Source organism: Netta rufina (genome assembly GCF_964035555.1).
Source record: "Netta rufina genome assembly, chromosome: Z".
NCBI lineage: Eukaryota > Metazoa > Chordata > Aves > Anseriformes > Anatidae > Netta > Netta rufina.
The window spans coordinates 24,453,775-24,481,418 of NC_140126.1; the positions used below are offsets into that span (position 1 = coordinate 24,453,775).

At 37.9% G+C, this 27,644-nt stretch overlaps 1 protein-coding gene across 2 annotated transcripts in view; it reads right to left on the reverse strand.

The window, feature by feature from the left end:
* The window catches only part of LOC311221303 (zinc-regulated GTPase metalloprotein activator 1A-like), a 35,971-nt gene extending 13,502 nt beyond the window's left edge, over positions 1-22,469 (reverse strand). For both annotated transcript variants that reach the window (XR_014619299.1, XM_084305179.1), the window contains exons 1-11: positions 22,339-22,469; positions 21,408-21,494; positions 20,618-20,714; positions 19,394-19,485; positions 16,289-16,348; positions 15,252-15,289; positions 12,786-12,832; positions 12,002-12,088; positions 11,131-11,175; positions 7,553-7,609; positions 5,448-5,499 (exon numbers count right to left, since the gene is read on the reverse strand). Coding sequence is in view for 1 of the 2 variants with exons in the window: in XM_084305179.1 (XP_084161305.1) it covers positions 5,448-5,499; positions 7,553-7,609; positions 11,131-11,175; positions 12,002-12,088; positions 12,786-12,832; positions 15,252-15,289; positions 16,289-16,348; positions 19,394-19,485; positions 20,618-20,714; positions 21,408-21,494; positions 22,339-22,444 (768 nt within the window). In the remaining variant the exon portion in view is untranslated. The remainder of the gene's footprint in view (positions 1-5,447; positions 5,500-7,552; positions 7,610-11,130; positions 11,176-12,001; positions 12,089-12,785; positions 12,833-15,251; positions 15,290-16,288; positions 16,349-19,393; positions 19,486-20,617; positions 20,715-21,407; positions 21,495-22,338) is intronic.
* Between the last annotated feature and the right edge of the window lie 5,175 nt (positions 22,470-27,644).

Sequence of the window (27,644 nt, forward strand, 5' to 3'; positions counted from 1 at the left end):
AACAACAGGACTATGCTGGTCTGAGTATCCCAAGGATATTCAATATCTTGGAGAGCTATTGTAATAAAATCGGAGGATAAGAGGGTGGTGAAGGAGGAAGGGAGAGTGATCAAGGAGGGTACAGGGGTGGTGAAGGAGAAAGGGAGAGTGATCAAGTAAGAAAAATTATCTTCCCCTTTCCCCTCCACAGATTGACTCCCTAATGAAAAAAGGCAACAGATACAATTGCTAATAGTTTCCAAAATACAGTTTCCAAAGTATAGAATCGAAGATGTTACTGAGTACAAATACCAGGTTAGAGTCATGGCCAGATATTTCATCATCTCATAAGCCACTGATACAACACACAGTACCATAATGGTCTGAAACCAGGGCCCGGAGAGGATAAACAACATGACAGAGAGCACATACGGAAAATAACGTGCTATAATACTCAATTTGGAAAACAGGCGCAGCACAGTTGAGATTAAAGCAATCAGCATTATGACAAGTGACTATTAAGCAGGTCTAATACTTATACCAATTTTAGTTTAACACACTCTGGTCAGATCTGCCGTTATCTCAACCTTTCGAGCCCCACGTTGGGCGCCAAAAAGACTGTCGTGGTTTAACCCGGCCGGCAGCTAAACACCACGCAGCCGTTCGCTCACCCTCCCCCCTCCCTCTCTGGGATGGGGGAGAGAAATGGAAAGTGAAGCCCGTGAGTTGAGATAAAGACAGTTTAATAAGACAGGAAAATAATAATAATAATAATAATAATAATAATACAATGATCATAATAGTACTACTACTAATAATATGTACAAACAAGTGATGCACAATGCAATTGCTCACCACCCGCTGACCGATGCCCAGCTTAACCCCGAGCAGTCCGGCCCCCTCCCCCCGGCTAGCCACCCCTATATATTGTTTAGCATGCCGTCAGATGGTATGGAATACCCCTTTGGCTAGTTCGGGTCACCTGTCCTGGGTCTGTCCCCTCCCAGCTCTTACTGCACCCCCAGCCTGTCTGTTGGCAGGACAGAGCAAAAGTCTGAGGTGTCCTTGGCTTGGTGTAAGCACTGCTCTGCAACAATTAAAACATCGGGGTGTTATCAGCACTCTTCTCATCCTAAGCCAAAACACAGCATTCCACCAGCTACTAGGAAGAAAATTAATTCTGTTCTAACTAAAACCAGGACAGCAGATCGCCCGTTCGCCCAGGAAAAAGCCAGTCCTACTACTTTCAGAACAGACCATGTATGTCTTAATGTATTTTTGCAAGTAAAACCTCTCAATGGCACACAAGCACACAGAGAATGTTTTCTGTACAACCTAAAAATCTTTCAGCTTAGTACTTTCAGAAGATTGCTTGTTCAATTTAACAAATAAAAGCAACAAGCAGCAAATCTACATGTTTATCCAATGCCCAAGAAATCTCACCAAAACATCCAATCACTAATACACTTCAGGCAACTTCAAAACAAGACAGATAGCAGTGCACTACTTTGTGCATAGTGCTGTACTGTTTCCGTTGACCTTCCACATAAAGTCAATAAACACACTTTATCACCCAACAGGGACTTACAGCCTGCTGAGAGAGAAGTGTTCTGCTCTCATTTATGCCTCATTTGTCCCACCAGCTATCTTAAAACTGTGGTTGTTGAACTAAACAGAGATAATAACAATGAATTCTGTTTCCTGCTGGTTGAATGGCTCCACGCTACAAAACCAGCAAGAAATCTCCATAATGATACAAGTACACTATGAAAATTGCAACATTCAGGAAGGCTTCTACTTTACTTCAGACTTTTATTACAATAGCTGAACACTGTTAAGATGAATTTAAGTTTTTATTAAACAAAAACCTACGAATTTAAGATTCAGATCATAATTATAGTTCAGCAAGAAACTCTTTTTATATTTAATCTTTAGTTCCAAGAGAAAACTATAACCATCTTTGATATTTTTGAGACTATCAATTTCACAGTCAAGACTTGCAGTTCAAAAGGAAACTATAGGTATCACATGTATTGCATTTTAACTTGAAAATTAAATTCAATCATAACAACTTTCTAAAAAGATGGCACACTTTTCTATTCTACTGCATAAAAATAGAAGTTTTTTGTTGTTGTTTTTGTTTTTTTTCCAGCCCCTTAGAGAGCTGTTGTAAGTGGGTGAAGTGCACCAGACTGGGGATACCTTGAAGATACTGGTGGCCATCACTAATCCATAGAGCAGGGTACCTGTACATAGACTGGGGTCGTGGGTGACCCACGGAGCAGGCGTAATAAGGAACTGAGCAGTGAAAAAAAAAAAAACATTACGCAAAAAACAGCAGAAAACTACAATGCCATATCTCCATTCCTCCATGGAGAAATGTTGACGGACTCAAAAACCTACTGGGAAGGTAAGAAAATTTCACACTTGGAAACAGAGAGGATAAGTGTTTAATCATCCATACATTTCTTTTGCTCCAAACAAGGTATCAGTAACTTTTTACTGACTAACACAATATTACGTGAAAGTCCCCAACAACAGTTGAGGAACAGGTTGCCTAGAGAAGCTGTGGATGCCCAGCTTAACATCCCTGGAGACATTCAAGGCTGGATGCCCAGGCTGGACAGGGCTTTGAGCAACCTGGTCTCGTGGGAGGTGTCCCTGCTCATGGCAGGGGGGTTGGAACTAGGTGATCTTTAAGGTCTCTTCCAACCCAAACCATTGTGTGATTCTCTAACTGATGGGAGGGGTATGTTGAGCTCAATCCTTCCAAACACACAAACATGACCTCTGTCAAGGGACTGGGCAGAAGTGGCAATTTGTCTGCAGTTGCTTGAACTACCACTTGACTTTACAGGAGAGGGGTAAAGGACCCTGACAAGGTTTTATCACTGAAGCCATGGCTCCAAAGCTCTGACAACTGGGCACTGCCACTCTTGACCCTCTCGTATTACCTACCACCTGATAAAACAGTGGGACATCATATAGGCACCTGAGTGACCGACAGCATCGCACTATGGGGAGCATGCAGGTGCAAGATCAGCCTCACAGCAAAGCATGACAAAGCTGCAGCAGCAAAAGTGACGGTAGGGGCTGAAAAACCTCCCTGCTCCCACCCTACAAACTGTGACTTAGAGGTGGCACGAAGTGCTGCAAAGATCTAGATAGCTGAGTTAAGTAGTTGCAAGCTGTGGAGAAAGATCTGAGCTCAGTTAGAATGATTACAGGATGTGGAGCAAACTGGGAAATTTAAGTCATAGGATATCATTTTACTCCTCGACTGGGGCAATGTCCATGCTGTATCAAATGAACATTGTTCACCACACATTTTTAGTCCAGTATGTCTGGGTCTATAGCTCCTAGACCCAGACATACTGGATATCCAGTAGTGATGTTACTCTTTGTTTGTACCTTTTAATGGCTTTGTTTGAGTATTTGTTCATATACTAAGGTATGGTGAATAAACTAAACAGTTGAGTGTCTCGGTTTGGTGTTTTACAAAAATAGGGCCTAAACCTTGGAGTAAGCAATACTAATCTCTGCAACATACAGCAAAGGGGAAAAGGGTGAAGTCTACAGTGGAAATAAGCAAACCATTCCAGTGCTAACCCCCACAATCCAGCTGAAGGAGTATGCAGTGGAATTTTTCAAGTGTATATTCAGACTGCTACATTTTTATACCTATGCTCTGATTCTCAGAGGCAACAGGTGAAACATGATGTAGGTATGAACTCAATTCCTGACGATATGAGGGGTGGAGCATATAACCAATGTATGTTCACAGAGCTCTTAAACAAGCGTTTCTAATATGTGTAAGCTTACAAGACTTGTGTAGCAGGAGGCTGCACTGGTTTGGTATGTGGGTGGAGGCCATCAGCTGCCTGGTGTCTCTTAGGACCTGTTCCAGTCAGCTTTGAAACGGTACAACACTGAAAAATAATTAAAAAAAATAATCCCACTAAATCTTTAGCCATTCAGAGAAGTATATGGCACCCTGTTTCAACAGAGAGAGGCAACTCCAGTCATGTGGAACAGCAGATTCTTTGGAGGAGGCACGGCGTGCCAAAGGGGTTGGTCACACATACCCCTGAGGGATTGCAGCCTGTGCTTTATCCACAGCATGAGAGAACTCCACAGGGACTGGGGCACTTGGGTGAACCAGAGGGCAGTAGCACCACAGAACACTGAGGCACAGGAAAGTCATTGAACAAACATCCCCAACCTCTTATGCCAGTCATGGCCTTGCTGGATGAGCTTGATTTGACTAAGTGCAACCCCCTGAAAAAAAATAGGGCAAGCTGAGGGAGAGAAGGGCAGAGAAAGTGGTATTCGTTTAAGCATTTGTGTAACTGTTTTGAAGTCATTTTTTTTGTTGGTGTTGCTTTGTTTGTTGTTTTGTTTTGTTTTTCCCAGTACTAAATCAGTAGGCTTTTGTTGCCTCACAATAAACTCTATGGTTCCCTTTAAAAACAAAAAAAAAAAAGTTTTGCTTTTGGCAAGGTTAAGCAAAACAAAACAAAAAGACTGATTACAGCAGTTGGAAAACCAAAAAGAAACCAGAAAAAAAAAGAAAATGAAAAGCGAGCTTTACTAGTAAAACCTGTGTATCAAGAATAAGACAGATGCTTGAAAGCAGCATTTAGCCCAAAACCATTTGTATTCTGTAGGGATGACAGACCAGATCCTTTTTCCTTGAGCCTGTGTTAGAAATCCAATTTGCAAACCACGAAGAATACTTCATTTGTTCTGTATATAAACAAAAGCCATGAAGGCAGAAATGCATTTTACAGCTGTATTATGCAAGCATCATTTTATTACACACAGGGATTCTGCATTGACATAAATACTCATTGGGTTGCAGATCTGGAAAAACAAAACATTTTAGAGCTTGACAAACTAAAAATAGTATCAACATAACTGTTCCTAATTTCTACCATACACATAATAGTAAAATTTACAACTAGTTTCAGGTAAAATCTGATTGACTGTTACAAGTCAAACTGTTGCTATTCCTTGTGAAAGCTATGGGTAGCACTCAGAACAGGAATATACACCTCCTAGATAAGTTTTAATAAAACTTCAAAAAAATGCAGAGTACGTACATAGACTGTTTGGACACAAAACCTACAGGATAGAGATCTGCTATAAATTCATGACTCAATTCTGCAAATATTGAAGAGTAGTGTTGTTTGTCTGTTTCAATAACTGTCTCCAATATACACAAATAAATGATGTGACTGCCTGCAACAGTGTAACTCTAAGCAATTTCTGATAGTGTAATTTACTATATACATTTAGAATGTATCCAAAGTACACTGAAGCAGACATTCAATGTAATCTTCTGGAGATATTAAAGCATTCTGCTACCTGAAACTTTCTGAAAAAGTAAGATGATTAGCATGCAATGGTTGCAATTATCCTGAACAATCTTCTTACAAACAGACTAAAGCAGTGTCTTTGGCAGTTACCTTATCTAAATGTGCACGTGTTGTCTTCACATGCTCAAGCTTTTTCTGCAAACTGAAAATAAGTAAAATTAAATGTCACATTTTAATAGCATGGATATAATGTCATTATTTCGAAGTTTACAAAAACTCTTCAGCATTGCAGAGCAAAACTAAAATACCAAATATCAGTTGAACTGTTAATTTCATATTAATCTCAAAATAGTTACATTTAATTACATGGTTTGATCTCATTAATGGTTTGTGTTAGAAAGTTTGTCATAGTTTGACTGCTGGCTTTCCACTCAACACATTACTGTTAAGATTACATAATCTTATTTTTATCATGTACAAAATGGTAACAGATTTTTTTTCTACATGAGAAGAAATTTTGAGGAAGTGTGATAGAGCAAGGAGTGATTGATGTCCCAGCCTATCTGGTCAACATATTCTTGTTTGAAGTTGTAGGATTAAAGCTGAGCATCAGCTAAAGAGCTAACAAAGTTCTCTAATCACAACAGACTAACTCAACTGTCAGACTGACTTAAGAATTTGGAGATCCATTTTTATAAACAGGGTAACAGTATGGCCCTCTAATCCATTTTTAACAATCATGTGTCACTGTGTAACTTCTATTGAGAATAGGTAATAGTTTGAATTAAAAATACTGTCGTGAAACAGCAAATCACATTAAACACACCGAAGTTCACAAACATTTTTCTGAAAAGAACAGTTGCAACACTATACAGTACTCACTCAAAAATAAATTCATTGTAACTATGGATTCAACATCATGGAGTCACACACTGTACAGGTGTGCTGAGGTTCAAATGCAAGAAAACACAACCTCAGAAAGAAACTATTTTACATGAAAAAAGGATCGCAATATTGGCTTTGTGACTTCAGTCACAGCAAAAAGACGAAGATTTTTGGAAATCTGATGAAAGCAGACAGAGGAAATAAGTGAAATTTGTACACTGGTATGAATGAGCTTAAAAAGGTTCAAAAAGTTCACATGCAAATACACTGTTTAGCCAAGTTAATCCTCCAGGTGTCTTGACAGTGATAGAGTTCAATGTAATGCTCTTCTCCTCCCTTTTTTGGTTCTTCAGAAAATAAAGCTCATGAATAAACAATCAAAATACCAGTTTTAAATTATGCTCACAAGCACACCAGCACATTTTATACTTTTGTAGTTTTATGAAAGAAAATTAAAAACTTCTGGTGTCAGGGGGATGTTTACTACTGTCAGTGATACAGAACTTTAAAAAATAAACTTAAGTATTAAATTATCACTCAAGGCATTCACCAATCTGAAACATGCCTGAATTCCTTGTTTGTTTGTTTAAAATATAAACACAGATTATAATACGAATTAACAGTATGCTTATTTTAAGTATTTATACTTCAAATAATAACAACGTTGCATACTTCTTTTTGTATGAGCAAAAGTAGGAGCTTGCATCATTAGTGCAAGCAGGGAAAACTAACTAGAATCCGTCCATGTAGTGGACATCAGTTATTGAAAGTACTTTAGCAGAAAAAAGTACAAAACTATTGCCTGTGAGAATAGTTTTCATTGAAATTAGTACTATAACACTAACTGAAAATACTACATGCCAGCTTCTATTCAACTCCAGTGAACAGCTCACTTTTACTGCAGAGCGTGTCTTCTAATTCAAAATTGGTCTTCTCTTCAACATTAAAGAACCTGGGGACTTCAGGGAACCAGGAACACATTATACCATTTGCAGTGGCTTCGAATGCTACGGCACTTCAGTCCCTCTTGATTTTCTGTGAAAACTAAGGTCTCCAGTTCTTCATGATATGAAGTGAGAAAATTTTTCAAAATCCTCTTAAGTTTTAAGAGAAACTTACAAGCCAGAAAAAAAAAAATCAAAATCTGATTCATTATTAGTAGTATTAAAGCAAAACTTAAAACCTTTTGTTGCATGCATGTCTAGTGGAAAAAAACACTTATTTATAAAGTGACAATGTTACACAACTGACCGAACTAGAATTTGTACCAGAAACTCTGATGTAGCCTTTGCCAGCATATGTCTATTTCATGCCTGCATTTATACAATGAACACTATTTCTGATAAACAACAGTGAAATTCTTTCCATACCTTATTCCAGATAGACTGTCAAAAGCATGCAGGTCCAACACATTTGAGAGATCAACTCTACACAAGGGAACAACAACAAAAAAAGAAAGCTTTGTATTTTTACTGCACTTAACCATTTTGTATAGTTCAATGAATCATCTTTGAAATAGCTAGTGTTGTTTTGTTTTTTGTTTTTTTTTCTGGTTTATTATTATAATGCCACCAAACACAAGTAGCTAGCCTTAATTTTGGACTTTGGTGGTTGGCTTTCTTTACTACAGTGAAAAGCAACTTTTAGTTACACAGTCATATGTAAGCACAAAAACGGAATTTTGAACAATATAGTTTAAAAAAACAAAGGTCAAGAAAGTATTTCCAGAAATATAAAATCCCTCATAATGGATGCCTGAATAATATAATGTTCCTCTGCAAGAAAAGGAATCTTGAGGTTCTTCCTGCAATTATTCTGTTCCCTTAGTATTTACTAATATAATTCTTCAACACGCGTGTGCACTAAAAATCTGGCAGATACACAAAATACCGCTGAAACACATGCAGCTGTACTGGCACACAGCCAAGAGAGCTGAAGTTTTCAAGCTTACATCTTGAGCTAAGTATATTCCCCTTCATTAAACCACTGACTGTCCCTTTCTGTGCTGGATTCCTGGAGCTTTATTAAAATAAGAGTCTGTATCTATTTTTTAAACTTTTCAGTGCAAGTGTATCTGGCTTGTACCACCGTGAGACCAAAGCAGCAACTTCAGCATTTGCTGCCCTGGACATGAGCTGGCTGAGAAAAATCCACATTGCTTGGCCACTGAATTCTCTGAACTAGAAAACCATGAGTACTTATAGGCTGTCATTTTCAGTGAGTGGATTTCAGGAGAACATAAAAGCCATACACCTAGAAACACAGTTATTTAAAAGCTACTCTATCCAGAGACTTTGTTTGAGAACACAGGATGCTGGGACTTCTTTTCAGAAATGGCCATAGTTTAATTTTATTTTTCAAATACTGGTGGAACAAGGTGGAATACAAAAACTTCATTCAACAGAACAACCAAGCTGTGTCTTCTGAAATAATCACTAGCAACACGCTATGATGTAAGTGTTACTATGAAGAATTTCAGCTCTAGCATCTGAAGCTAAGACTGATGAAAAAACATAATTTGAAATAGGCAGCACTGATCGTATTTACTTGTAAGAATAGATACCTGCAACACCTGCATAAAAATATTTTGTTTTACAAAAGAAATATACTCATTTGATTTGTAACAAAGGTTTCACTGCTCATAGCAACTGACAGCTTTATAAACATATTCAATGTGGCTGAAGACAAGGAATACATTTACAGACAAGACATTAAAAAGATTTCTGGAGTGTAGCCAGTATTATTATGAAACTTTTATACCCAACAGTAGCTTTACAAAGCTGTATCTAAGATGAAAGGTTTATAATGTAAAATGCATAACAAACCCTCTATAAAGTTCAAGATTAGCTTCAGTGCAAACAGTTCGCAGCAGTCTTCTGAAAACTTGTATTTGGTTTATAGAAACACAAGTAATTGTTTTTACATGTTGGATTTTGAGAGACAAAAGCCCAAAGAAAAATGTTTTCAAATAGCATGATGATAAATTATTTTGGTGCCTGTTTCACTTCTGAAAGGTATCACTCACTAAAGAGTATTTATTGGTAAAATAACAGTTATCACTGAGGATTGTACCTGACGTCCACTTAATCTAATCTCTCTAACACTGGTTGGCACCAAACACTCACGGGAAGTACAGATGTGAGCATTACACCTCACACACAGGATTTCTCTAACCCCCCATGGACAGATATTAATTCAAGCCCCAAAGCAGTAAATTTAGTATGCTCTTCAAAATTGCTAGCCACTATAGATTTTTTTTTTGGCACATTACAAAAATCTTGGCCCCGAAGTTGTAATCATCTCCTTCAGGGAGTTAGACCGATACACATTAATAAAGTTATATCCTGCATAAATTGTGTAAGAGCTTTCTTCTCACCCCCAAACACAAAGAATTCTGTTGATGATTTCTGTTCTCTGCCTTGCAGCAAAAGAACATGGAACTCTTAATCTGCTTTCTCAATATCACTATTTTCACTAAAACTCTCATGTTGTCCCTTCTTTGATTTCAGCTTGAACAATCTATTACAAGTCTTCTTTCATAAAGACTTCTTTCTTAAGCCCTAATTTACTTCCCCACTCATTGCCATGCGTAAAATTTCCCATTCCTCCTAAGATGAAATCCAGGATTTTAAAAATTAATATAATGTTCTGAAATGCTTACTTAACAGGAGAAAAGGGAAATGCTACAATTGCATCTCTGCAACTCCATCACTTCACAGCAATTTTACACTTGCTCTTAACCTTAAGGAAGATGCTAATATCTTTCAATCTTTTAATATAGAATCATGGAAGGGACCTTAAAGATCACCCAGTTCCAACCCCCTGCCATGGGTAGGGCCACCTCCCACCACACCAGGTTGCCCAAAGCCCCACCCAGTCTGGCCTTGAACACCTCCAGGGATGGGGCATCCACAGCTTCTCTGGTGAGCCTGTACCAGTGCCTCACCACCTCCTGAGTGAAGAATTTCCTCCAACCATCTAATCTAAATCTCCCCTCTTTTAGTTTAAAGCCATTCCCACTTGTCCTGTCACTGTCTGCCTGAGCAAAAAGTTGCTTTCCATCTTTCTCGTAAGCCCATTTTAAGTACTGAAAAGCTGCACTGAGGTGTCCCCAGAGCCTTCTCATCTGCAGGCTGAACATCCCCAGCTCTCTCTGCCTTTCTTCACAGGAGAGGTGCTCCAGCCCTCTGATCAGCTCTGTGTCCCTCCTCCGGAGTCGTTCTAACACATCCATGTCGTTATTGTGCTGGGGAGCTCAGACCTGGATGCAGCTCTTCACGTGGGGTCTTCAGTGGGCAGAGGAGAGGGGCACAATCCCCTCCCTCTGCCTGCTGGCCACTCTGTTAATGCAGCCCTGGATGCAGTTGGCCTTTTGGGCTGAAAGGACACACTGCTGGCTCATGTTGAGCTTTTCGTCCACCAGAACCCCCAAGTCCTTCTCTGCAGGGCTGTTCCCAATGAGTTCTTTACCCAGATGCTACACTTAGGCTATACTTAAAGTACATACACACATTAGATGAAGAAATGTCACTGCACACAGGTCATGTAAATTGTGAATAATACAGAGATCTCAAAAATAAGATACTCAAATGTGGATATTATAAAATCTGTGACCAGCGTTTACCTCAGGAACAACTGGGCCTCACAAGTTACTCTAAATACAAGATCTGGGTCACAATGTAGGAGAATAACTGAATTCCTGCCTGTAACACTCCCTTAAGAATCTGCTACATTTTTAGAATATACTGAAGCCAGTAAGTTATGTCTGCATTAGCATTTCTCAGGGAATAATAACATTTGGAAAGTTTCTAAGTAACAGCATTACTAAAAAGCAATTTTAATTATTAAAAGTTAAATTCATATTAAACTTAGATCAAAATGCAGGTTTTGCTAAAACAACACCCATGAAACAGGATTTGGTACCTAGTAATACTGGCCAATCTAATACCTTGATCTCTGCGTCTCTAGAATTTTGACAAGTCCATTTATTGACCTAAAATAAAACAGAAAAAAAGCAGAAGTGTAAAAGCAATTGTAATAGACAGATTTTTGACCAACAATTTTTTGAACAATTTGACCACGTAAAGAAGCTCAAGAAAGAGCACAACAACTTCAATGCCATTATTAACAAATCAAACAATCCCATAGATACCCCAAAAGGCTTTGCTTTTGTGACTTTTTTATATCTTAAGATTGAACTTCACAAGTTCTAACAACAAAATTAGTGAATAGTGTTTTCTTATGCAAGACTCCTGATACACATTGAAACACATTTTTACTTTTTTTTTTTTTTTAAAGAGGAACCATTAATAAAGTAGCAAGGTATTACTCCATTTTAGTATTTTCTTTACCGGTTTATTGAGAAAGATGGTGCAAGCCTTTGATCGCTCATTCAGTTCAAACCACTGGTTCTTTCATACCCAAGACAATTATTTGGAATACATTCTATAACCCTTTTGTATTTGCTAATGAACACATATCTACTAAGAGATTCTCCTCCTCCTACAAATGGTTACTCAGAAAAATGGGAACAGCTGCCCCAAAATAAAAGAAAGTAGACACTTAAGACAAAGGCCTTCCCTTATTAGATAATATCAGATCTTATGCAGGCAAGCTGTTAAGACTGTGGAAGCTCATAAATGTAATGGGCATGACTTTAAAGGTCTGTTTTGCAATCTCTTTTTCACTGCTGACTAAATGATGTATCAGAATAATCTTGAGATCTAATTTCTGGATTAACAGCAAGAACTAACTGTGGTTACATAGTAAAACAACACTTGAACCAGTATGGCATTACAGTTATACCAGAAGTTTCATACCTGATAGATGTTCTGACTTTATTCAATTCTTCCCCTGAAACCAAATCTGTTTTATTGATGATTATAAGATCAGCTAATGCAACCTGCCTATATGTTAAGAAAAAAATAAAAGACACTTGAACAAACAGATTATTTCTGTAAGGCAGAAGCAACATCTCTCCCATGTGAACATAGAAGTATTATATTGTTAGTACAGAAGGGCAAGCATTAATCAAACAAGAACATCATGGAGTATAACTACAACACTATTGACTTCACCTCCATGTAACTCCTCTCCTTTGACAGAATTGAGTCTACTAAGCTACAAAGGCTTGATGTAGAAAGGTTAAAAAAAGTGATCTACTCCAAAGTGTTTGGTGATTTATGAACCTAATTCTCTTGCATGTACTCTTCATAAAGTCATATTTGAAGTCCCTGCTTTATGAGGACTGCTATTACTACAATTACATTTATTCATTGTGGCTCCACATTTAATAAACAAAATATTTCTCTATCTCCCATTCTACTTTGACTACCTGACAGATCCTAACATGTCATTCTTTTTTGCCCCCAGTACAGGTTATTTCCCCATATTTTATGTAAAATTCCATCTCTCTTAAAACATGTATCAGAAGAGTTAAGATGGAACATGAACTCACTTTTGCTTTCTACCTCATTAAATCAATGTAGATTGGTGTAAAAGAAGCAAAAAGCTTTATTAAAAAAAATAATTAAAATAATTAATGACCTTCCATACAGCGCAGTTGCAGACAACAATAAAAAAAATGAGTCTTTATATCCATACCGAGATGCTTCATTGACAAGGCCTTCTGGTTTCTCCTCTGTCAAGTGCTAGACAAACAATTGGATTAAGGATGTTCAAATAACGGTTAAATTCATTCGCACATAAAGCAAGCCAAAACCATTTCAGCCAAGGTATGATTTTCAACAAGAAATAAGGAAGACTACATCTTGGTTATTTTAATTACTTTTGAAAAGTTTATATATTCATCATTACAGAAGCTTAACATTTCTTTAATGAAAACTTTTTAAAAATTATTTTTAACTAGAATGCCAGAGAATTGGAAAATTATAGTATAGTATTTATATTTAGTTAACTATATATAGTGTGTGTATATTTATATACACATATACACACATACTATCAGTGTGCTGTTGTTTTGTTTTTTAAACAAACAAAAAACACAACAAACAAAAACTATTTCCTGATTGTGCACAACCTAAGCAGATCATAACAGGATGACTGGAAGGAAACCTCTCCTCTGACCCTTCATTTCTAAGCTTCTGTATATTGATTCTATCAAATCAAACATGGCCAGATTTGTTGCCCTGAAAAGGACAGTGTCAGTATCCCAAATGTCTAGACCTGAAAATGGAGAATTATCACTTCAACTTGTCCAACTGTTTGTCCTTGATTTAAAAAAAAATGACTATTTCAGGCTGTTGGGTGACAATCCTATTAGAGTGACAGCCCACAATACCAATTATAACTTCAGTTTCTGTCTGACTGACTGGTCACAAGGTACTATTTGTCTTTTTAATGATGTATTGTGTTTTTGAAGCATGACACCCTTAAATTTCTGCCTATTACCTCAACGCCCCTACTTGTATTGCTTTCAGAATTCTGTGAATCACAAGAAGCTCCTGAGGTCAAGCTTTGTAACCAGAGAAACTGCAAAAGGTATCAAGTCCGTAATGTAAAGCAGAAGTTATTTGCTTGGCATATAACTCAAAAGTCTGAAGTTCTATCATTCTGGGCAGATGTCAAGATTGCACAGAGCTAATGAAAAATAATATAAGAGTTTTCATTGAGCTCGCAAAGTTAATAATACATAGAAAAGCTGAATTTTTCAATTTTTGGTTTTGTTTTCTGGCATATTACATATAAGTTTAAACATCAAAAATTTGTTTTCCTTAAAAATTAAGTACAGCCCTGTACCACACAAGTCTATTTTATTCAAGCCAATAAATCAGCATTGCGCAAGGAGAAAGTTAAACACATTTTTGCAAGTAATAAAACACATCTAAATCAATACAAGGGCGCCCAACTGACAAGTGGAGTGATTTAAAACATTGTGACTTGTTCTAATAGTTGATCTTATTTTAAAAGTGGATCCTTTCTGTGATGGCAAGCTAGCTCTCAGACCCTCCCTTTCATTCTTCCACCATTTCCTTTGCAGAAGACCATGCAGAAAACAGTGTCTTAAATTCACTGAGCTAGCTGCTAGGGGACTACAAGAGTATCATACTAGTTAGTGCAACATAAATTGGTAAGATGATAGGTCTGCACCCTTTTGCTAAGCCAGCTACTGGATCAGCTCAACTAAAACAAGAAACCAAATAGCATGAACAAAATGAATCCTTAGAAAGGAGGGATCATTTCCTTATTTTTAACTTTCTTCTTCGGTTTTCTCAGTTTCTTGCAGCCATTGTTAAAATACAAAATAGAGACACCAAAAACACTAGCAGAGCTAGAATACTGATGGCATTTTTATATCATAGGGGCATCTTTTCTTACGATCATTTTCTTTTTGAATCCTACAAAATCAATACGTAGTCAAAGTTGTCACTGCTTAAGTTAATGAATTACAAATATAATCAGCTGTTAATGAAAAAGGTAAACTATTTGTATTATTTGTATTTTGTATTAATCATAATTTCTGCTCTTAGCCAGCCTCACTCTATAGGTCTGTAGGTTCTATGTAGGTTCTATCTGATAGGGTGCCTCATCATCAGGCTCTCCAATTTCTCCTCCCCAAAGTTGCAATTATGCTAGCACCTTCCCCTAGTTTACAGCCTTAACTCACTTGTTACCACACTAGTATCAGAGTTCTACTCTTACCCCTCTACCTTCAGGTAACTTGGACTGATGGTGCTCTGTAAGCCAAATTTCTCCCACCGCTTTCACAATAATACAGAAGTATATTTGGAATACAACTAAGATACCTGGGTGAAATGACATAACCTGTAAGGAACTAAATATTTAGCAACCTGACAACACTCAGTAGACACGTTGCTGCACTTGCAGGTAAGGACCTGGGAACTACTTGTGTATTGGTACTTTCTTATTCCCATTCAAAATACAGCACTAAATATAACTGATGATTACTTATAGTAACTGAAATATATCCTCATCCATTATAAGAATTAAAGCAATTGTTAAAAATTAATTAGTCAAAATGAACAATATTGCAACAGCTTTTTTATCAGTGCAATTTTTTTCAAATATGTAACAAAGCCAGTATCTTACCTGCAGTCCATACTTTGCATCAACAACAGATATAATGCCTAAAAGAGAGTATCAAAATGGAGTAAAACCATTAGCCGTTTTCAGCGAATTTAACAATGTTAACTTCATGTACAACTAGTAAAGTGACAGTAAATGACAGTATCACCACACTTAAAATTGCTCACAATACTTTCAGTGCTTCCAGTGCATCTCAACATTAGACTCAACACTTGTGTTGTGTTTCGTTTTTGGTTTCTTCTTTTTTTTTTTTTTTTTTTTTTAAAAAGTCTACTAAGCCAGGTAAGAGAAATTCATACCAGACGGATGCCTCTCCTTCTCCTTCCAGGCCAAAGCAAATTGGCAGAGAGATACTTCCACAGATCATTAAAATAAATTAAGGGGACTGACTGAAGTACACGGTTATTTGAAGTGACCAGGAATCTGCAGTTGTCTAGCAGAAACTTTGGAAGCTGTTTCCTACACAACTGAACAGTTCCTTGACTAGCTGGCTGCTTCACAGCCTAACCAAATTGGTTCAGGGACTTTTTTTTCATCCAAAATCTAGAAGTTTTTTTCTAGCTAAAAACAACAACATTCAACATGCTCTTAACTACTGACAGATTGTATTACAGTAAACTCAAATATTTAATAGAACACAGCAAATGTTAAAGTGAAGAGTACAAAAGGCAAACACAACACAGAAGACAGATAATGAAACATTGAATAAAAATAATAGAAACCATAATATCACTCCTAAATAATGTTTAATTACATTTAACTAATGAGGTGTTTTCTTTTTTATTTATTCCCCCTGGTATCAAAATCAAGATCTCTCATTATCTGATCCCTCTGCAAAACATACACAACTTTTGCTGGCTTTAGTGAACTAAAACAGCTCATCGAGCATACAAGCATCAGAGCAAGAAAATGGGTCTTTGTTGTTAAATCTGGGGATGCGAGAACCAAGATTATGTCTTTCAAACATCTTCTGAAATCTTGCCTTAAATTATAAGAATACATTACACTAAACACAGGTAGTACAAGCTTGCGCTGCTTACCATCAAGATAAATGTCACTTCCCAGCTCAGAATCAACCCAAAACACGGAGGCCACAGCTCCTAAGAAGTACAGTAAATTTAGCTGCAAAATTAACATTAATAGTACTGTATTTAAAATTCTTCTCTTCCAAATTCAGATAGCATCATAGAGGTCAAGTACCCAACCACGTGTTTTTATCTATCAGCTGCTACATTATGTTTGTGTGCAAATCAATAGCTATGACTAAGAAAAGTTTTAAAAACCCCACACAGTTGCATGTAAGTTGTCTGAACTAGCTTAGTACCTCAATAGTATTAACCCAGTGCCATTACTGTACTCATTACATGGCTCCCTCATTTTTAAAGACTTCAGCGCTACTCCCTTCACCCATTGTTTCTCGGTCTCCGTCCACACATTTTATAGAAAAAAAAGGGGGGCATTTAAGAGATAGAACAGTTAAAGGAAAATGGTATTGGGACGTGTGGGAGAAATCAGCTCCCTCCCAGGGATCTTTTCCGCTTCACCAGCTTTTCTGAACTTTTCTATGCAGCTTCTTTCATCACAAATCAACAGTATGAAGAAAGTCGAGAATAACTGAAGACAGAGAAGAATGTTTTCCTTATCTCTGATCTGCACAGGAAAACCTCTGGCCTAAAGTATTTTAGGATAAACTAGGTTAACAAATCTCTAATGTAGGTTCAAATTGCAGACAGGTATTATGCTGGAGGTTTAACAGTGTAAATCATGACTGACCCATCTGTCAAGGCCATGCCTGGCCTTCTTTTCTAATGAGCATTTTATCTGTGGACCAGGGCAGTGCACTGCATGCCATTTACCTCAACTCTAGCAAAGTTCTCAACGCTGTATTCTAAGACATTCTTGTAAACACAATGCAGCATTACCAACCTAAGCAGAAACACAACTAGACAAAACCGGTTGGCCAGCAAGATCTGAAGGCTGCAGTTAATGGGTCACATCCTATTTGGAAGCCAGTATAAGCAGGGTATTGCAGGGGTCTATCCTTGCACCTGTCCCTTTTTCTAACCTCTTTAGTAGCAGTCCAGAGAAGGAGATAGAGGACACGCCTGCCAAGCTCACATAGAGCATCAAACTGGGAAATGAAAAGTTGCTTAAGTGTAGCCCTACCACTTAAGGGTAGGGCTGCCTTTCAGAGGGGCAGTCAGAAAGGAAAGGGCAATTGGAACCTGATGAAATTCAGCAAGAAGAAAGGTCAAGCCACACACTCAGGAAAAGCCCGCCCCTTGCAACAATACAGGCTGGGGAGCTGGTCTATGGAAATGGCCCTTGGGATCGTGGTCAGCAGAAGCTGTGCGATCAGTATATCATGAGAATAAAGAAGGCCAACAGCATCCCAAGCTGTTGGAACAGGAGCATAGCTGAGGCAGGTCATTTTCCTCGATTTAGCATTTTTAAGACCATATCTGGATAGCACTTCCAGCACAGGGATCCCATGTACACAAAAAATGTCAGTAGACGTGTATGAGTTCAGCATACGATCACAGGAATAAGGGGTTCAGACCACATATACCAGAAATATGCTTTTTCACCATGAAAAGGCAGGCACAGAACAGGTTGACTGGAGTTGTTCTATCACTACCATTCTCTGACTGAATATTCTGCAACCTGATCTTATATCTTACCCTGCTTTGAGCAGGAAGTTGGACTAAAGACCTCCCAGCATCCTTTCCAACCTGAAATAGTCTGTGATTGTGTAATTTTAACATTTATATTTCTTTATAATGTAAAACAGAACATACTAAGCTGATAAGCCTAGAAGAAAAAGAATCCAAAAGCATTTGAACCACTGTGGTCACATTCTATCAAGGATTTAGAAATTTGTGACCTGCAACCTGTGTGATATATATGGCCCAAGAGCACGCTGCTCCTTGCTTTCTGCTAAAAAGACCCTGCGAAATAGATTCTAGCAACTGTAGGATGTGCTGCATATTTACAAAAAAAAATCACAAGTTGTCATGAAACAAACCAATTTAGCATGTATCAGTGCTACAACGTGAAAGACAGAAGGAGCTAACAGCAGCGACAGTACTTGTATTTTTCAATTATCAGACTCTTCATTACTGACAGACTGTCTAAGCAAATAAATCACAGAAGAAAACAATAACTGAACTTATTCTAATGCCTAGAGCTGTCCAGCTGAACTGACAAGATGCAGTCCTCCAAACATCACTCTGTAACACCACCAAATACCTGTCAATCGTTTACAGGACTTACTCATGCAGGCTATAGCAAAGGCCGCAAGATCTAATGGTTTTCTGGTATCTATTGATTTTTTCCAAAAAGCTTAATAGTTTTCCAATTTGACTCAAATAGGACGTGTGAGTAACAGAGGCCAAATCAATGTCCTTCCTTCAAAAAAAAAAAAAAAATTACTTTACTATGACAACTATTTAGCTTTGAGCTGGAAAGTGTCAATCTACTAAACGGGAAACAACTGAATTGCCAGTAAGAATTTCCTCCACTCTCAATCAACGACACATTTTTAATTGGTATGGCTCAGAGACAACCATTTAGATAGTTACTACTAACATGAACTCCACTTGAAACACCTTTTTATAATAAATATCATTAAACAGTACACAAGGAATTTTTAAGATCTATTACTGCCCTCTATATACCAAACCAATGTATAAGTTTACTTATAAATGTACTGTTTGGCAGTACATTTTATGACTTCACAGAATACAAGGCTTATGACAACCAATGTAACACTAAACTAGATGATAATAATCTATACTTTGAAAGGAGAAACACAAGTCAGAAAAGACTACTGAAAGCTAGTTCTTCTCCAAGCCTTACCAGTTATTTTGTTGAAAGACATATATTCTAACTGGATTTCTGTTAGGCTTTAGAGTCAATCTAAAGGTTAAAAGTTTAAAAACAACAACAAAAAACACTACAACCTCTTGGTGCACCAATTCCCTTCACCAGTTCAGTTTCAGTCTATACAGAAACCAAAGCATGTGACTGATGAGTCACCACTTTATAATACATTCTGAATGGTGAACTGACTGGTGAGCAAATGAACACTTCATAAAAACAGGATAATTATAATGGTTATGAAAAACAAGCATAATGCGAACTACCTGGATCTGCCAAACCAGTTGTTTCTAACAATATATAGTCAAATTTTCCTCTCTTTTGCATGAGGTTCTCAATAGCCTTCACACCATTGTCCCTATAAGAAGAAACAATTAAACCTGAGAATAGAGAATACAAGTAAAACATATATAGACATGTTTTATGTAAACATATTTATCTTCTGATGCAGAACACAGTAAGACTATCATCAAAGCAAAGGTCTGAGTCAGGACTTACAGTCTACACTTAAAATTCAGTCATCAAGATGCTGTTCCACTATCAGGTAAATAGCAGTTTTCTGTTTTGTTTTAGTCTGAAAATACTATTTGCCCACTCCCAAGGGTGTAACAATGGTCATTTGAATGAATATTCATTTTCAAACACTGAAATAAATGTAAAGCACAGCTGTATGAATCTATAACTTTTTTTATTTGTAAACTGAGATTTTAAAATGAAGGGGGGGGGGGGGCAGTGGAGACCGATCAATGTTCTCCTGTCTTTCTCTATCACATATAGCAAAATCAAGATGTGTAACTGAATCAGCTGATGAAGTCAAAACATATGGTATTTTACATAGGAAACCAATGTATGTAAAAAAAAAAAAAAAAGTAGTAATGGCAGCATTCTTTACATCCCGCCATACAACACAGTACAATAGGATCGTTGTTTTCCCCTTACTATCCCATTTGTAAGACTAGTTCTTCAAGTTTTCTGGACAAATACATTTATAAGAAAGGTGATGGTTTATCAAAAACAATCCAGCATTCAAATGAACATGGGAACAAAACATAACAAAAACAAATGCACTATTACTTTTCAACATAACCATCAGTTTACAATTCAGAATATCACATTTCATTAGGCCACCAAGCTCACCCTCTACCCTTTCTGATGAATAAAACATTCAAGTGTTAATCAAGATAGAGTAAGAAACACCATGTAAGGATTTGAACTGGAAATTAGTTCACCTGAGTCCTAGTTCCAGCCTTCCTGTTTAATAGCATGTACTAGTAACAGAAGACAGAGAGCTCCTTACCCTACAATACCTAACTGGTGTTTATATCAATGCATTTCTAAAATGCATTTCTACCTATCAAATTCCAGTTCTCGTTTTAACTGACAAAAAGAGGTCACAGTCAACACTACCATCAGTTCTACGAATCTAGACCTCGGTCTCCTCAGTTCCCCAAAAACCATTTGTAAGAACTTGTGTAACAATCCTTCCTTACTTTACTGAACAGCACAGGCAGCCATTTCTGAGCTCTAGCCATTCTTCATACAGTTCTCCCCCTTGACTGATTGCCAGGGATTTCTCCAATGCGCTGCCTGGAAAAAGAGGAAGTACTGTAATTTGAATCCAAAAATCTGTGAAAGAATGCCTGCAAAGGAGATATGAAAGAATCAGGTTGGCATACATTTCACTCTTAAATTACATTTTGTTTTCAGAAACTGTTTCTAATACACTGTTCATAAGTCAGTATTTTCCATTTTTTGAGACAGTTAAATAACAAAGTCAGACTGGTTCTACAAACACCAAAACCCAAAGGATAAACATGACAGCACAACTGCAACTAACTCTGCTAAAAGCAAGGGAAAAGGCTATGTTATTTTAGGCTCCATGACTAGAAGTGACATGCATATAGAAAAAACATCACCACTAAAGAAAAACAACACTACCACAGTGCAAACTGTAAGCAACACTGACCATTATATATAAAAGTTTACCCACCAACAGTTCATTTTAATTTCCATCTGCTTAAGAATGAGAAGGCCAAATGGAGGTACAGCACTTGCAGCAGCATAATATATTCATTTACTTGACTTCAAGGAATTGAAGTGATGTACAAAACTGACTAGCACATAGTAATTTTCCATTAATACCAACCAAAAGACTTTTTGCCATTTTCTAGGATGTCATAACAATAATCTCAGCAATGAGATGTTCTTGATTTCCAGCAATTTTATATATATTTTACAGGCAGAAATAAATAAAAATAATGTTTCTACAGGTCTACATACCTTCTCCAAACTCATTGAGTATCACTGCGATTTTTTTACTATGTTGCTCTGTCAGTATGTAATTTAAAAGAGTTGTCTTCCCAGCACCTAGAACACAAACATCATTTCTGATATGGTTTTAAAAGTGGCTAAATTTTCAAATTAAAAGCAAATACTACTGTAGGCACACATACATCAGACGAATCTAATCTCTTCTGAAATAGAAGTTTTCAGTCTCGCATCCTGCATTCTGTTATAACACCGTAAAAATTAAACTGAAGGAGATTAAACTGAAAAAATTAAACTGAAGGAGATTAAAAAATTTGAAGGAGACTTCAAAGACTATTAGCTCATTTTATCCGAGCTTAAAAACAAACAAACCAAAAAAACAGAGTCTTCTCTTCACAAAGTGCCAGTGCTCAAGTAATTTACAAGCCCTTACAAGCTGGGCAGCCTTTTCCTAGAAAATTCATGTTTACTGTGTTAACAGAATAAGCATTTATTCTTCTACCTCTCGTTGCTTCTTCAAAGCAGTAGTTTTGTCATCAGTAGTGACTGTGCTCTACGTGCCATGGGACGAGGCACCATTAGGCAACCAGTAACACCACACTCTCAGGAGTTTCATCCCACAAGAAAACAGGGGTTTGGTGAGACAACCCTCCTTTGCGTCCTCGTTTTTTTTTTGGGGGGAGAGGACAACGGAGTGCAAAGTTTTAAGACAAGTTTCGGAAGGGGGTGTGCAGTCCCAGTCCTTTACTGCACACACCTTTATGCCGTGTTCGCAATCACCGCGTTGGTTTAAGAGAGGGAGAGCAAACCTTTGGTTCGCAAAAGGAACCAAAGGAACCGCGACCAACCAACCTAGCACCTCGCTGAGACATTAAATGGGGTCGCCATTAACCGGGGACACCCCCACGGGGCGCCGAGCCCGCAGCGCAGCGCAGCGCCTCACCCAGGTAGCCCGTGATGATCGTCACGGGGATCCTCCTGCCGGCGTCGGGCCCCTCCGAGCCGCCGCCGGCGATGGGCACCAGGGCCGGGCACTCCTCGTCCTCCATCACAGCGCGGCTAATGGCGGATGCGCCGCACCCCCCTCAGCCCGCCGCCGCCCCCCTCCCCCCCTCCCCCCTCCCCCCGCCATCCTCCTCCTCCTCCTCCTCCTCCCCCACTGCCACGCGCCCGCCTCCCGTCACGGCCCGCCGCGGGCATGCGCTGCCCGCTTAGGCGCATGCGCGTCTGGCTGCAAAGGCTGGTGAGACAGGCGTTAGTGAGACGGGTTTTAGTACGAATTAATAAAATGCGTGTCTTAACCGTGTTTGTGTGCTTGTTTACTTCTGTGGGCGGTACACACGCTTAGTGTTTGCCTTTGAATCCTCTTACGTTTTTACAGGTTAAAACATCCCTGTGATGTGAACGATATTCAATGATATTTCCCTGTAGCTAAATAGTTTGACTTTACTTCAGTCACAAACGTGTAAAAATCTGATCTAAAAGTGATCAAATTAGTTACATGATGCATTAATTTAGCTTGTCCATGCACGTACAATTACTTATTCCAACAGAAATACCTATAACTATGCGATCGTCTAGATACTAAGGTAATAAGGAAAGCTCAAATGCAAATTATTATGCTCTTGATTTTTTACGGAAATGCAGGGCTTGATTATTTTTTTTTTTGATTGTTTATTTATTTTTGTTCTGCTTGTAGTTAAAATAATTCATGTTGCTCAATATTATAAATCTTCTGCCTGTTTGATAGAATTTCAGTAAAGGCCTGAGCATGAAAGCCTTGAGTTTAACAAGGTGACAGGCCTAGGTACCTTTAATAAATGAGGATATCTGACAGAAATTAGTTGTGGAGTTAGTGTTGCCTGAATTGTGAAAGACAGTAAATCTCATCCATTCCTTATATCGTATAAGCTTGCAATTTAGGACCAATACAAGATGTGATACATCTGTTTGCAGTCTTGTTTCGGTCAGGTAAATGTTACAGATCCTGTTTTAAAGGAAAAAACTTGCCCGTTTTTCAAAACTCTTTGTTTGCACTCTGAAAGTGAATTCCAATGGCACATGTTTCTGCTGTGCTGAGACTGCTCAGTTTTTCATAGTTCTGCTATTAGGGCATTAATTAACAAAAATTGTAAAGATTTCCACTGTGAGAAAGCTGTGGACAAAAGGAAGAAAATAATCAGAGAGGTGTTGGAAACTGACATGTTAGCACGACAGAACATTAAAAAAAAAAAAAAAAAAAAAAGTTATAATACTGAAATTTCATTTACATGTCAGTGAGACATACTGGGGAAAAAAGATATGATGAGACCAGTGTCCTGGCTCTGCAAGTTGTTTTGCTTTTCATTAGTTCACATGTGCCAGGTCATTACGTTTCTCTGGAACAAAATTACCCAAAATAAATAATGTGGTTTCTGGGTTTCCTTTCAAATTTCTTGAAAGTTTACATTCAAACATCAGAAATTTGCTGTATTAGCTGTCCTTGGATTTCTGTTGAACTTTGTAATAAGGCCTACTATGTGAATTTAAATGCAAAGCCTGCATATTTTGTTGTGGTGGCCACTAAAATGAACACAGCAAACTGGGTGGCATTGTCAGAGTGGTTTATTCTAAGGTATTTCTCTTCCAGTCACACCATTAGAAAGTGGTGAAGTGTTGATAGGTTGCAGGAAGTCATATTTAACTGTTAGTTTAGGTGGTTTTGGCTGCAGTTGAAGTAAGCTAGTACCTTCCAAAATTCTGAAGATCTCAGTGCAAGCAAGTAGTTTGTTTCAGACTGATTTCAACAAAGGATAAAAATGTTTATTTAGGCTGTTACTCTTTGAGGAGAATTAGGGAACAAGACTGTAAGAGCCATGAAAGTAAGGAAAAAGATGCACTGAAGAATGTCACAAGATATTGCAAATGCTGTTGTATCATGTATCAATAATGGGAACATGATGTGATTTAAACAACAGGAAAATAAAAACGTTGACATTTCAGTGGTATATAGACTATAACAGTCTTAAAGCATCATGCCTTCTGGAGAAGGAGGTTTCTGTACGGTATTAATAGTGTATATAGTAAAGTGTAGTTCAGCATCCCAGAGAAAGGTGTTGCTGCAAACCAATACAACAATACCATTTTTTGTTTGTTTTTGTTTTTTTGTGGTTTTTTTTTTGATGTTGTTTAATCTGCAAAACAATGAAGGAACTGAAATTTTCATTTTTGTGATGAGTTCAGTAGCTGCTTAACAGCCCCATGTATCTCAAAATACAAACTGGTAAGCAGATGCATAACCTTAGTGTGATTTGCACACTGCCCTGGGTACATTAACTTCTTTCTTGCCTGTGAATGCTGTTTAAATATTTCTGTTAAGCTTTCTCTATTTTCTTATCTATATTTAGATTCTATTTTCTTATTTGTATGTACATTGAGAACTTCTCATGGCAACTGTTATGAATGTACTTGTGGATGTTTCTGCTACACCCAGTGTGGACACACAGGAAATAAACAGATAAATAAAGAATGTTTGAAAGCCTTTTGCTTGAGCAGTCTTCTGAGAAACGATGTCCAGTAATAACTGGTAAAAAAAACTGCAATAGGTAAAAGATGTAATGCTGGCCCAGATCTTGCAAATACTGTGATAGATTCCTATAGATTCCTGGCACAGTGTATGTGGAGAGTCGGTGTCATCAGCATGTGCTGACCTGAATCAGGGAAGCAATTCAGGTGCTGTCAGACCTCTGTAGCTGCTGCATTGTAGTGAGATTCAATAATGAAGTAAGGTTCTGCCCATGTGAAGCTCTGAAAATGACTTGTATATTGAAATATTAACTCCCTGATAAAAGGAGATTGTTGGATTATTTTATTTTATTTTATTATTTTTTTAGTGAACACATCATTAATATGGAATATAAGACATGGAAATGCTTTTAAAAGCAACAGTGTTACTTCAGTTAGTACACCTACTTTTTGACACTTCTGCTTTTTATGACTGGAGTGTAGTACGGTGTTATGCTTTAATTTGTTTTAGTGAAACACAATATTTGAATAGAGGCATGGCCTATAGTCAGAATTTGAATATCAACATATACAACCTAGCAGGTTCCCTAATTGTACGTAAGAGGATGGTGGTTATAATGGAAAATATTATCTATCAGCGTTGCCTCCACCTAAGTGCTGTTTATGTGAGCATTCTGTTGAGAGTTCAGCCTATAATATTTATATTTCTACAGAAGAATTTATATAGATTAGTGGTAAATGAATGGAAAAAAAAAGAAGATTCACATAGGCTATTGCTTTGTTTCTAGAATCAAACGTTCTGTGAAAAGGCAGCTCCAGTGTGGTCTAAGTTCCCTTTCTTATGTTTCACCAACACAGAAATGAAACTTAAAGATAGAAGTGTTTTGTTGTTGTTGTTGTTGTTGTTGTTGTTGGGTGGGTGGGTTTTTTGGTTTGTTTGTTTGTTTTTTTAAAGGATGGTTGAGAATTTCTTTGCCAATTTCTTTCATACATCAGTAGGAGTAGTAGAAAAGTACACTTTTCTTAGATTTAGCCTCCTAATTTTCATATAAGAGTTTTTGTTTTATTAAACTTGAAGTGATCTTAGACATTACTGAGATTTATGCCAGTGAGAGCACTGCACATGACCAGATCCAGCTTCCCTTAGCAAGAGTGTGTAGTGGCACTGGCTAGATGAGCCAGCAGCATTGTAGGATGGTGTAATGTTAGCAAACATTGGCAGTCATTGTGTGCTGCTGGCAGGTACTGAGATCATCACAGTTCTCCTGTCGACGTGAACCTCCAATACTCTAATGAGATGATCAGGTAACGGTTATTCTTTACTGAAATTGCATATTACTGGTGTATTTTGCCAAGGATGCAAGGTTACCCTTCTAAAAGATACTGAGAATATTCCTGTGGACTTAATTCAGCTTTTGATAAAGCATCAAAGGCGGATCCTCCGCAAAGAGCAAGGGACGCTCAGAGCCTCACCAGGGCTTCATCATCCCTGACTGTCCTGGGCCATAAAGTTGGGTTTAGTGGTAGGCACCCTGCCATGCCATACCGTTTTTTTTCAGGTATATGACTGCCAGTAAACAAGTGACTCCTAATTTACACTTCTAAGGAAAAAGTTTTTTGAAAATGTTTGTCATTACAGAAAAAAGCCCCCGGTAGATGGCGCATAGACACGCTGTTTATTGTCCCTGCCAGTGCTTCCCAATCCCGTTTGCCTGTTCTCTGACAATTTCACACAACATTGGGTACAGTAGCTGCTCTGGCAGTACCACCAGTCAGCAGCACCTCACTGCCCTTGGAGGCTGGCCTTGCAGCTCCTCACCCTGCCCAGCTGCTGGTGTCCTACCTCCTGCTGGCCAGGTTGCAGGAGTGAGACCAAAGCGGAGTGAGACCAAAGCAGGGTGAGAACATTTGAAAATGCAGTGGGGTTCAGAGGATGCACGCCTTTATGACAGATTCTAGGGCTGAAATGTGGTGGTGAGTGAGGAAGCAATCATTAGGATCACAGTCTGGGATGCTTGTGTCTGTGACTGGAGGATGGGGAGATGGGGAATGAAAGCATGCTTCCTTCCAGTGTGTTGTATGCAAGACCCCCCAGCATCTGCTGACATCCAAGCAAGCCAGGTCTGGAAAATCACGATGTGTTACAAACTGCATTTTCTTTGCTTTATCTTGATTTTGTGCTCACTTCACTCACACTTGGTTTGATGGCTTTTTTCACCTCTTGACTGGAAAGACCTTCCTACTTCTGTTTCTAAAGACATGACTAGACTTCACGGCCTTGTATGCAGTAAGTCTGTTAGTTGCAGGAATTCAAACAATGACAGGGTTTAATAATAAGCTGAAGCAACAGTATTGACAAAATTTTATTGGATCAGATAGTGTAAAAAGTCCATCTATTAACACCTCATCTGATAGTAATCCAATGAGCTAAAAATATGTAAACTTGCATGACAGAATTCCTTCCCCCCCCTTTTTTTTTTCAGAAACAAACAAAAAAAAGTGCTGAAATAATAGATGAAACAGAATACTTGATGACTTTTGCTTCTCATATGATGAAGTAGGCTGATGATAATTCAGTCCATGCAAAAAAAAAAAAAAATGAAAACTTCTAATGATCTAAATGTTTGGGATGTAGCTGCTGAACATACTAGCAGCCATGGAAACCGTCTGTCATGGTTTTGACTGGGATAGAGTTAGTTTTCTTTATAGAGGCTTGTATGGTGCTATGGTTTGGATTTTTCATGA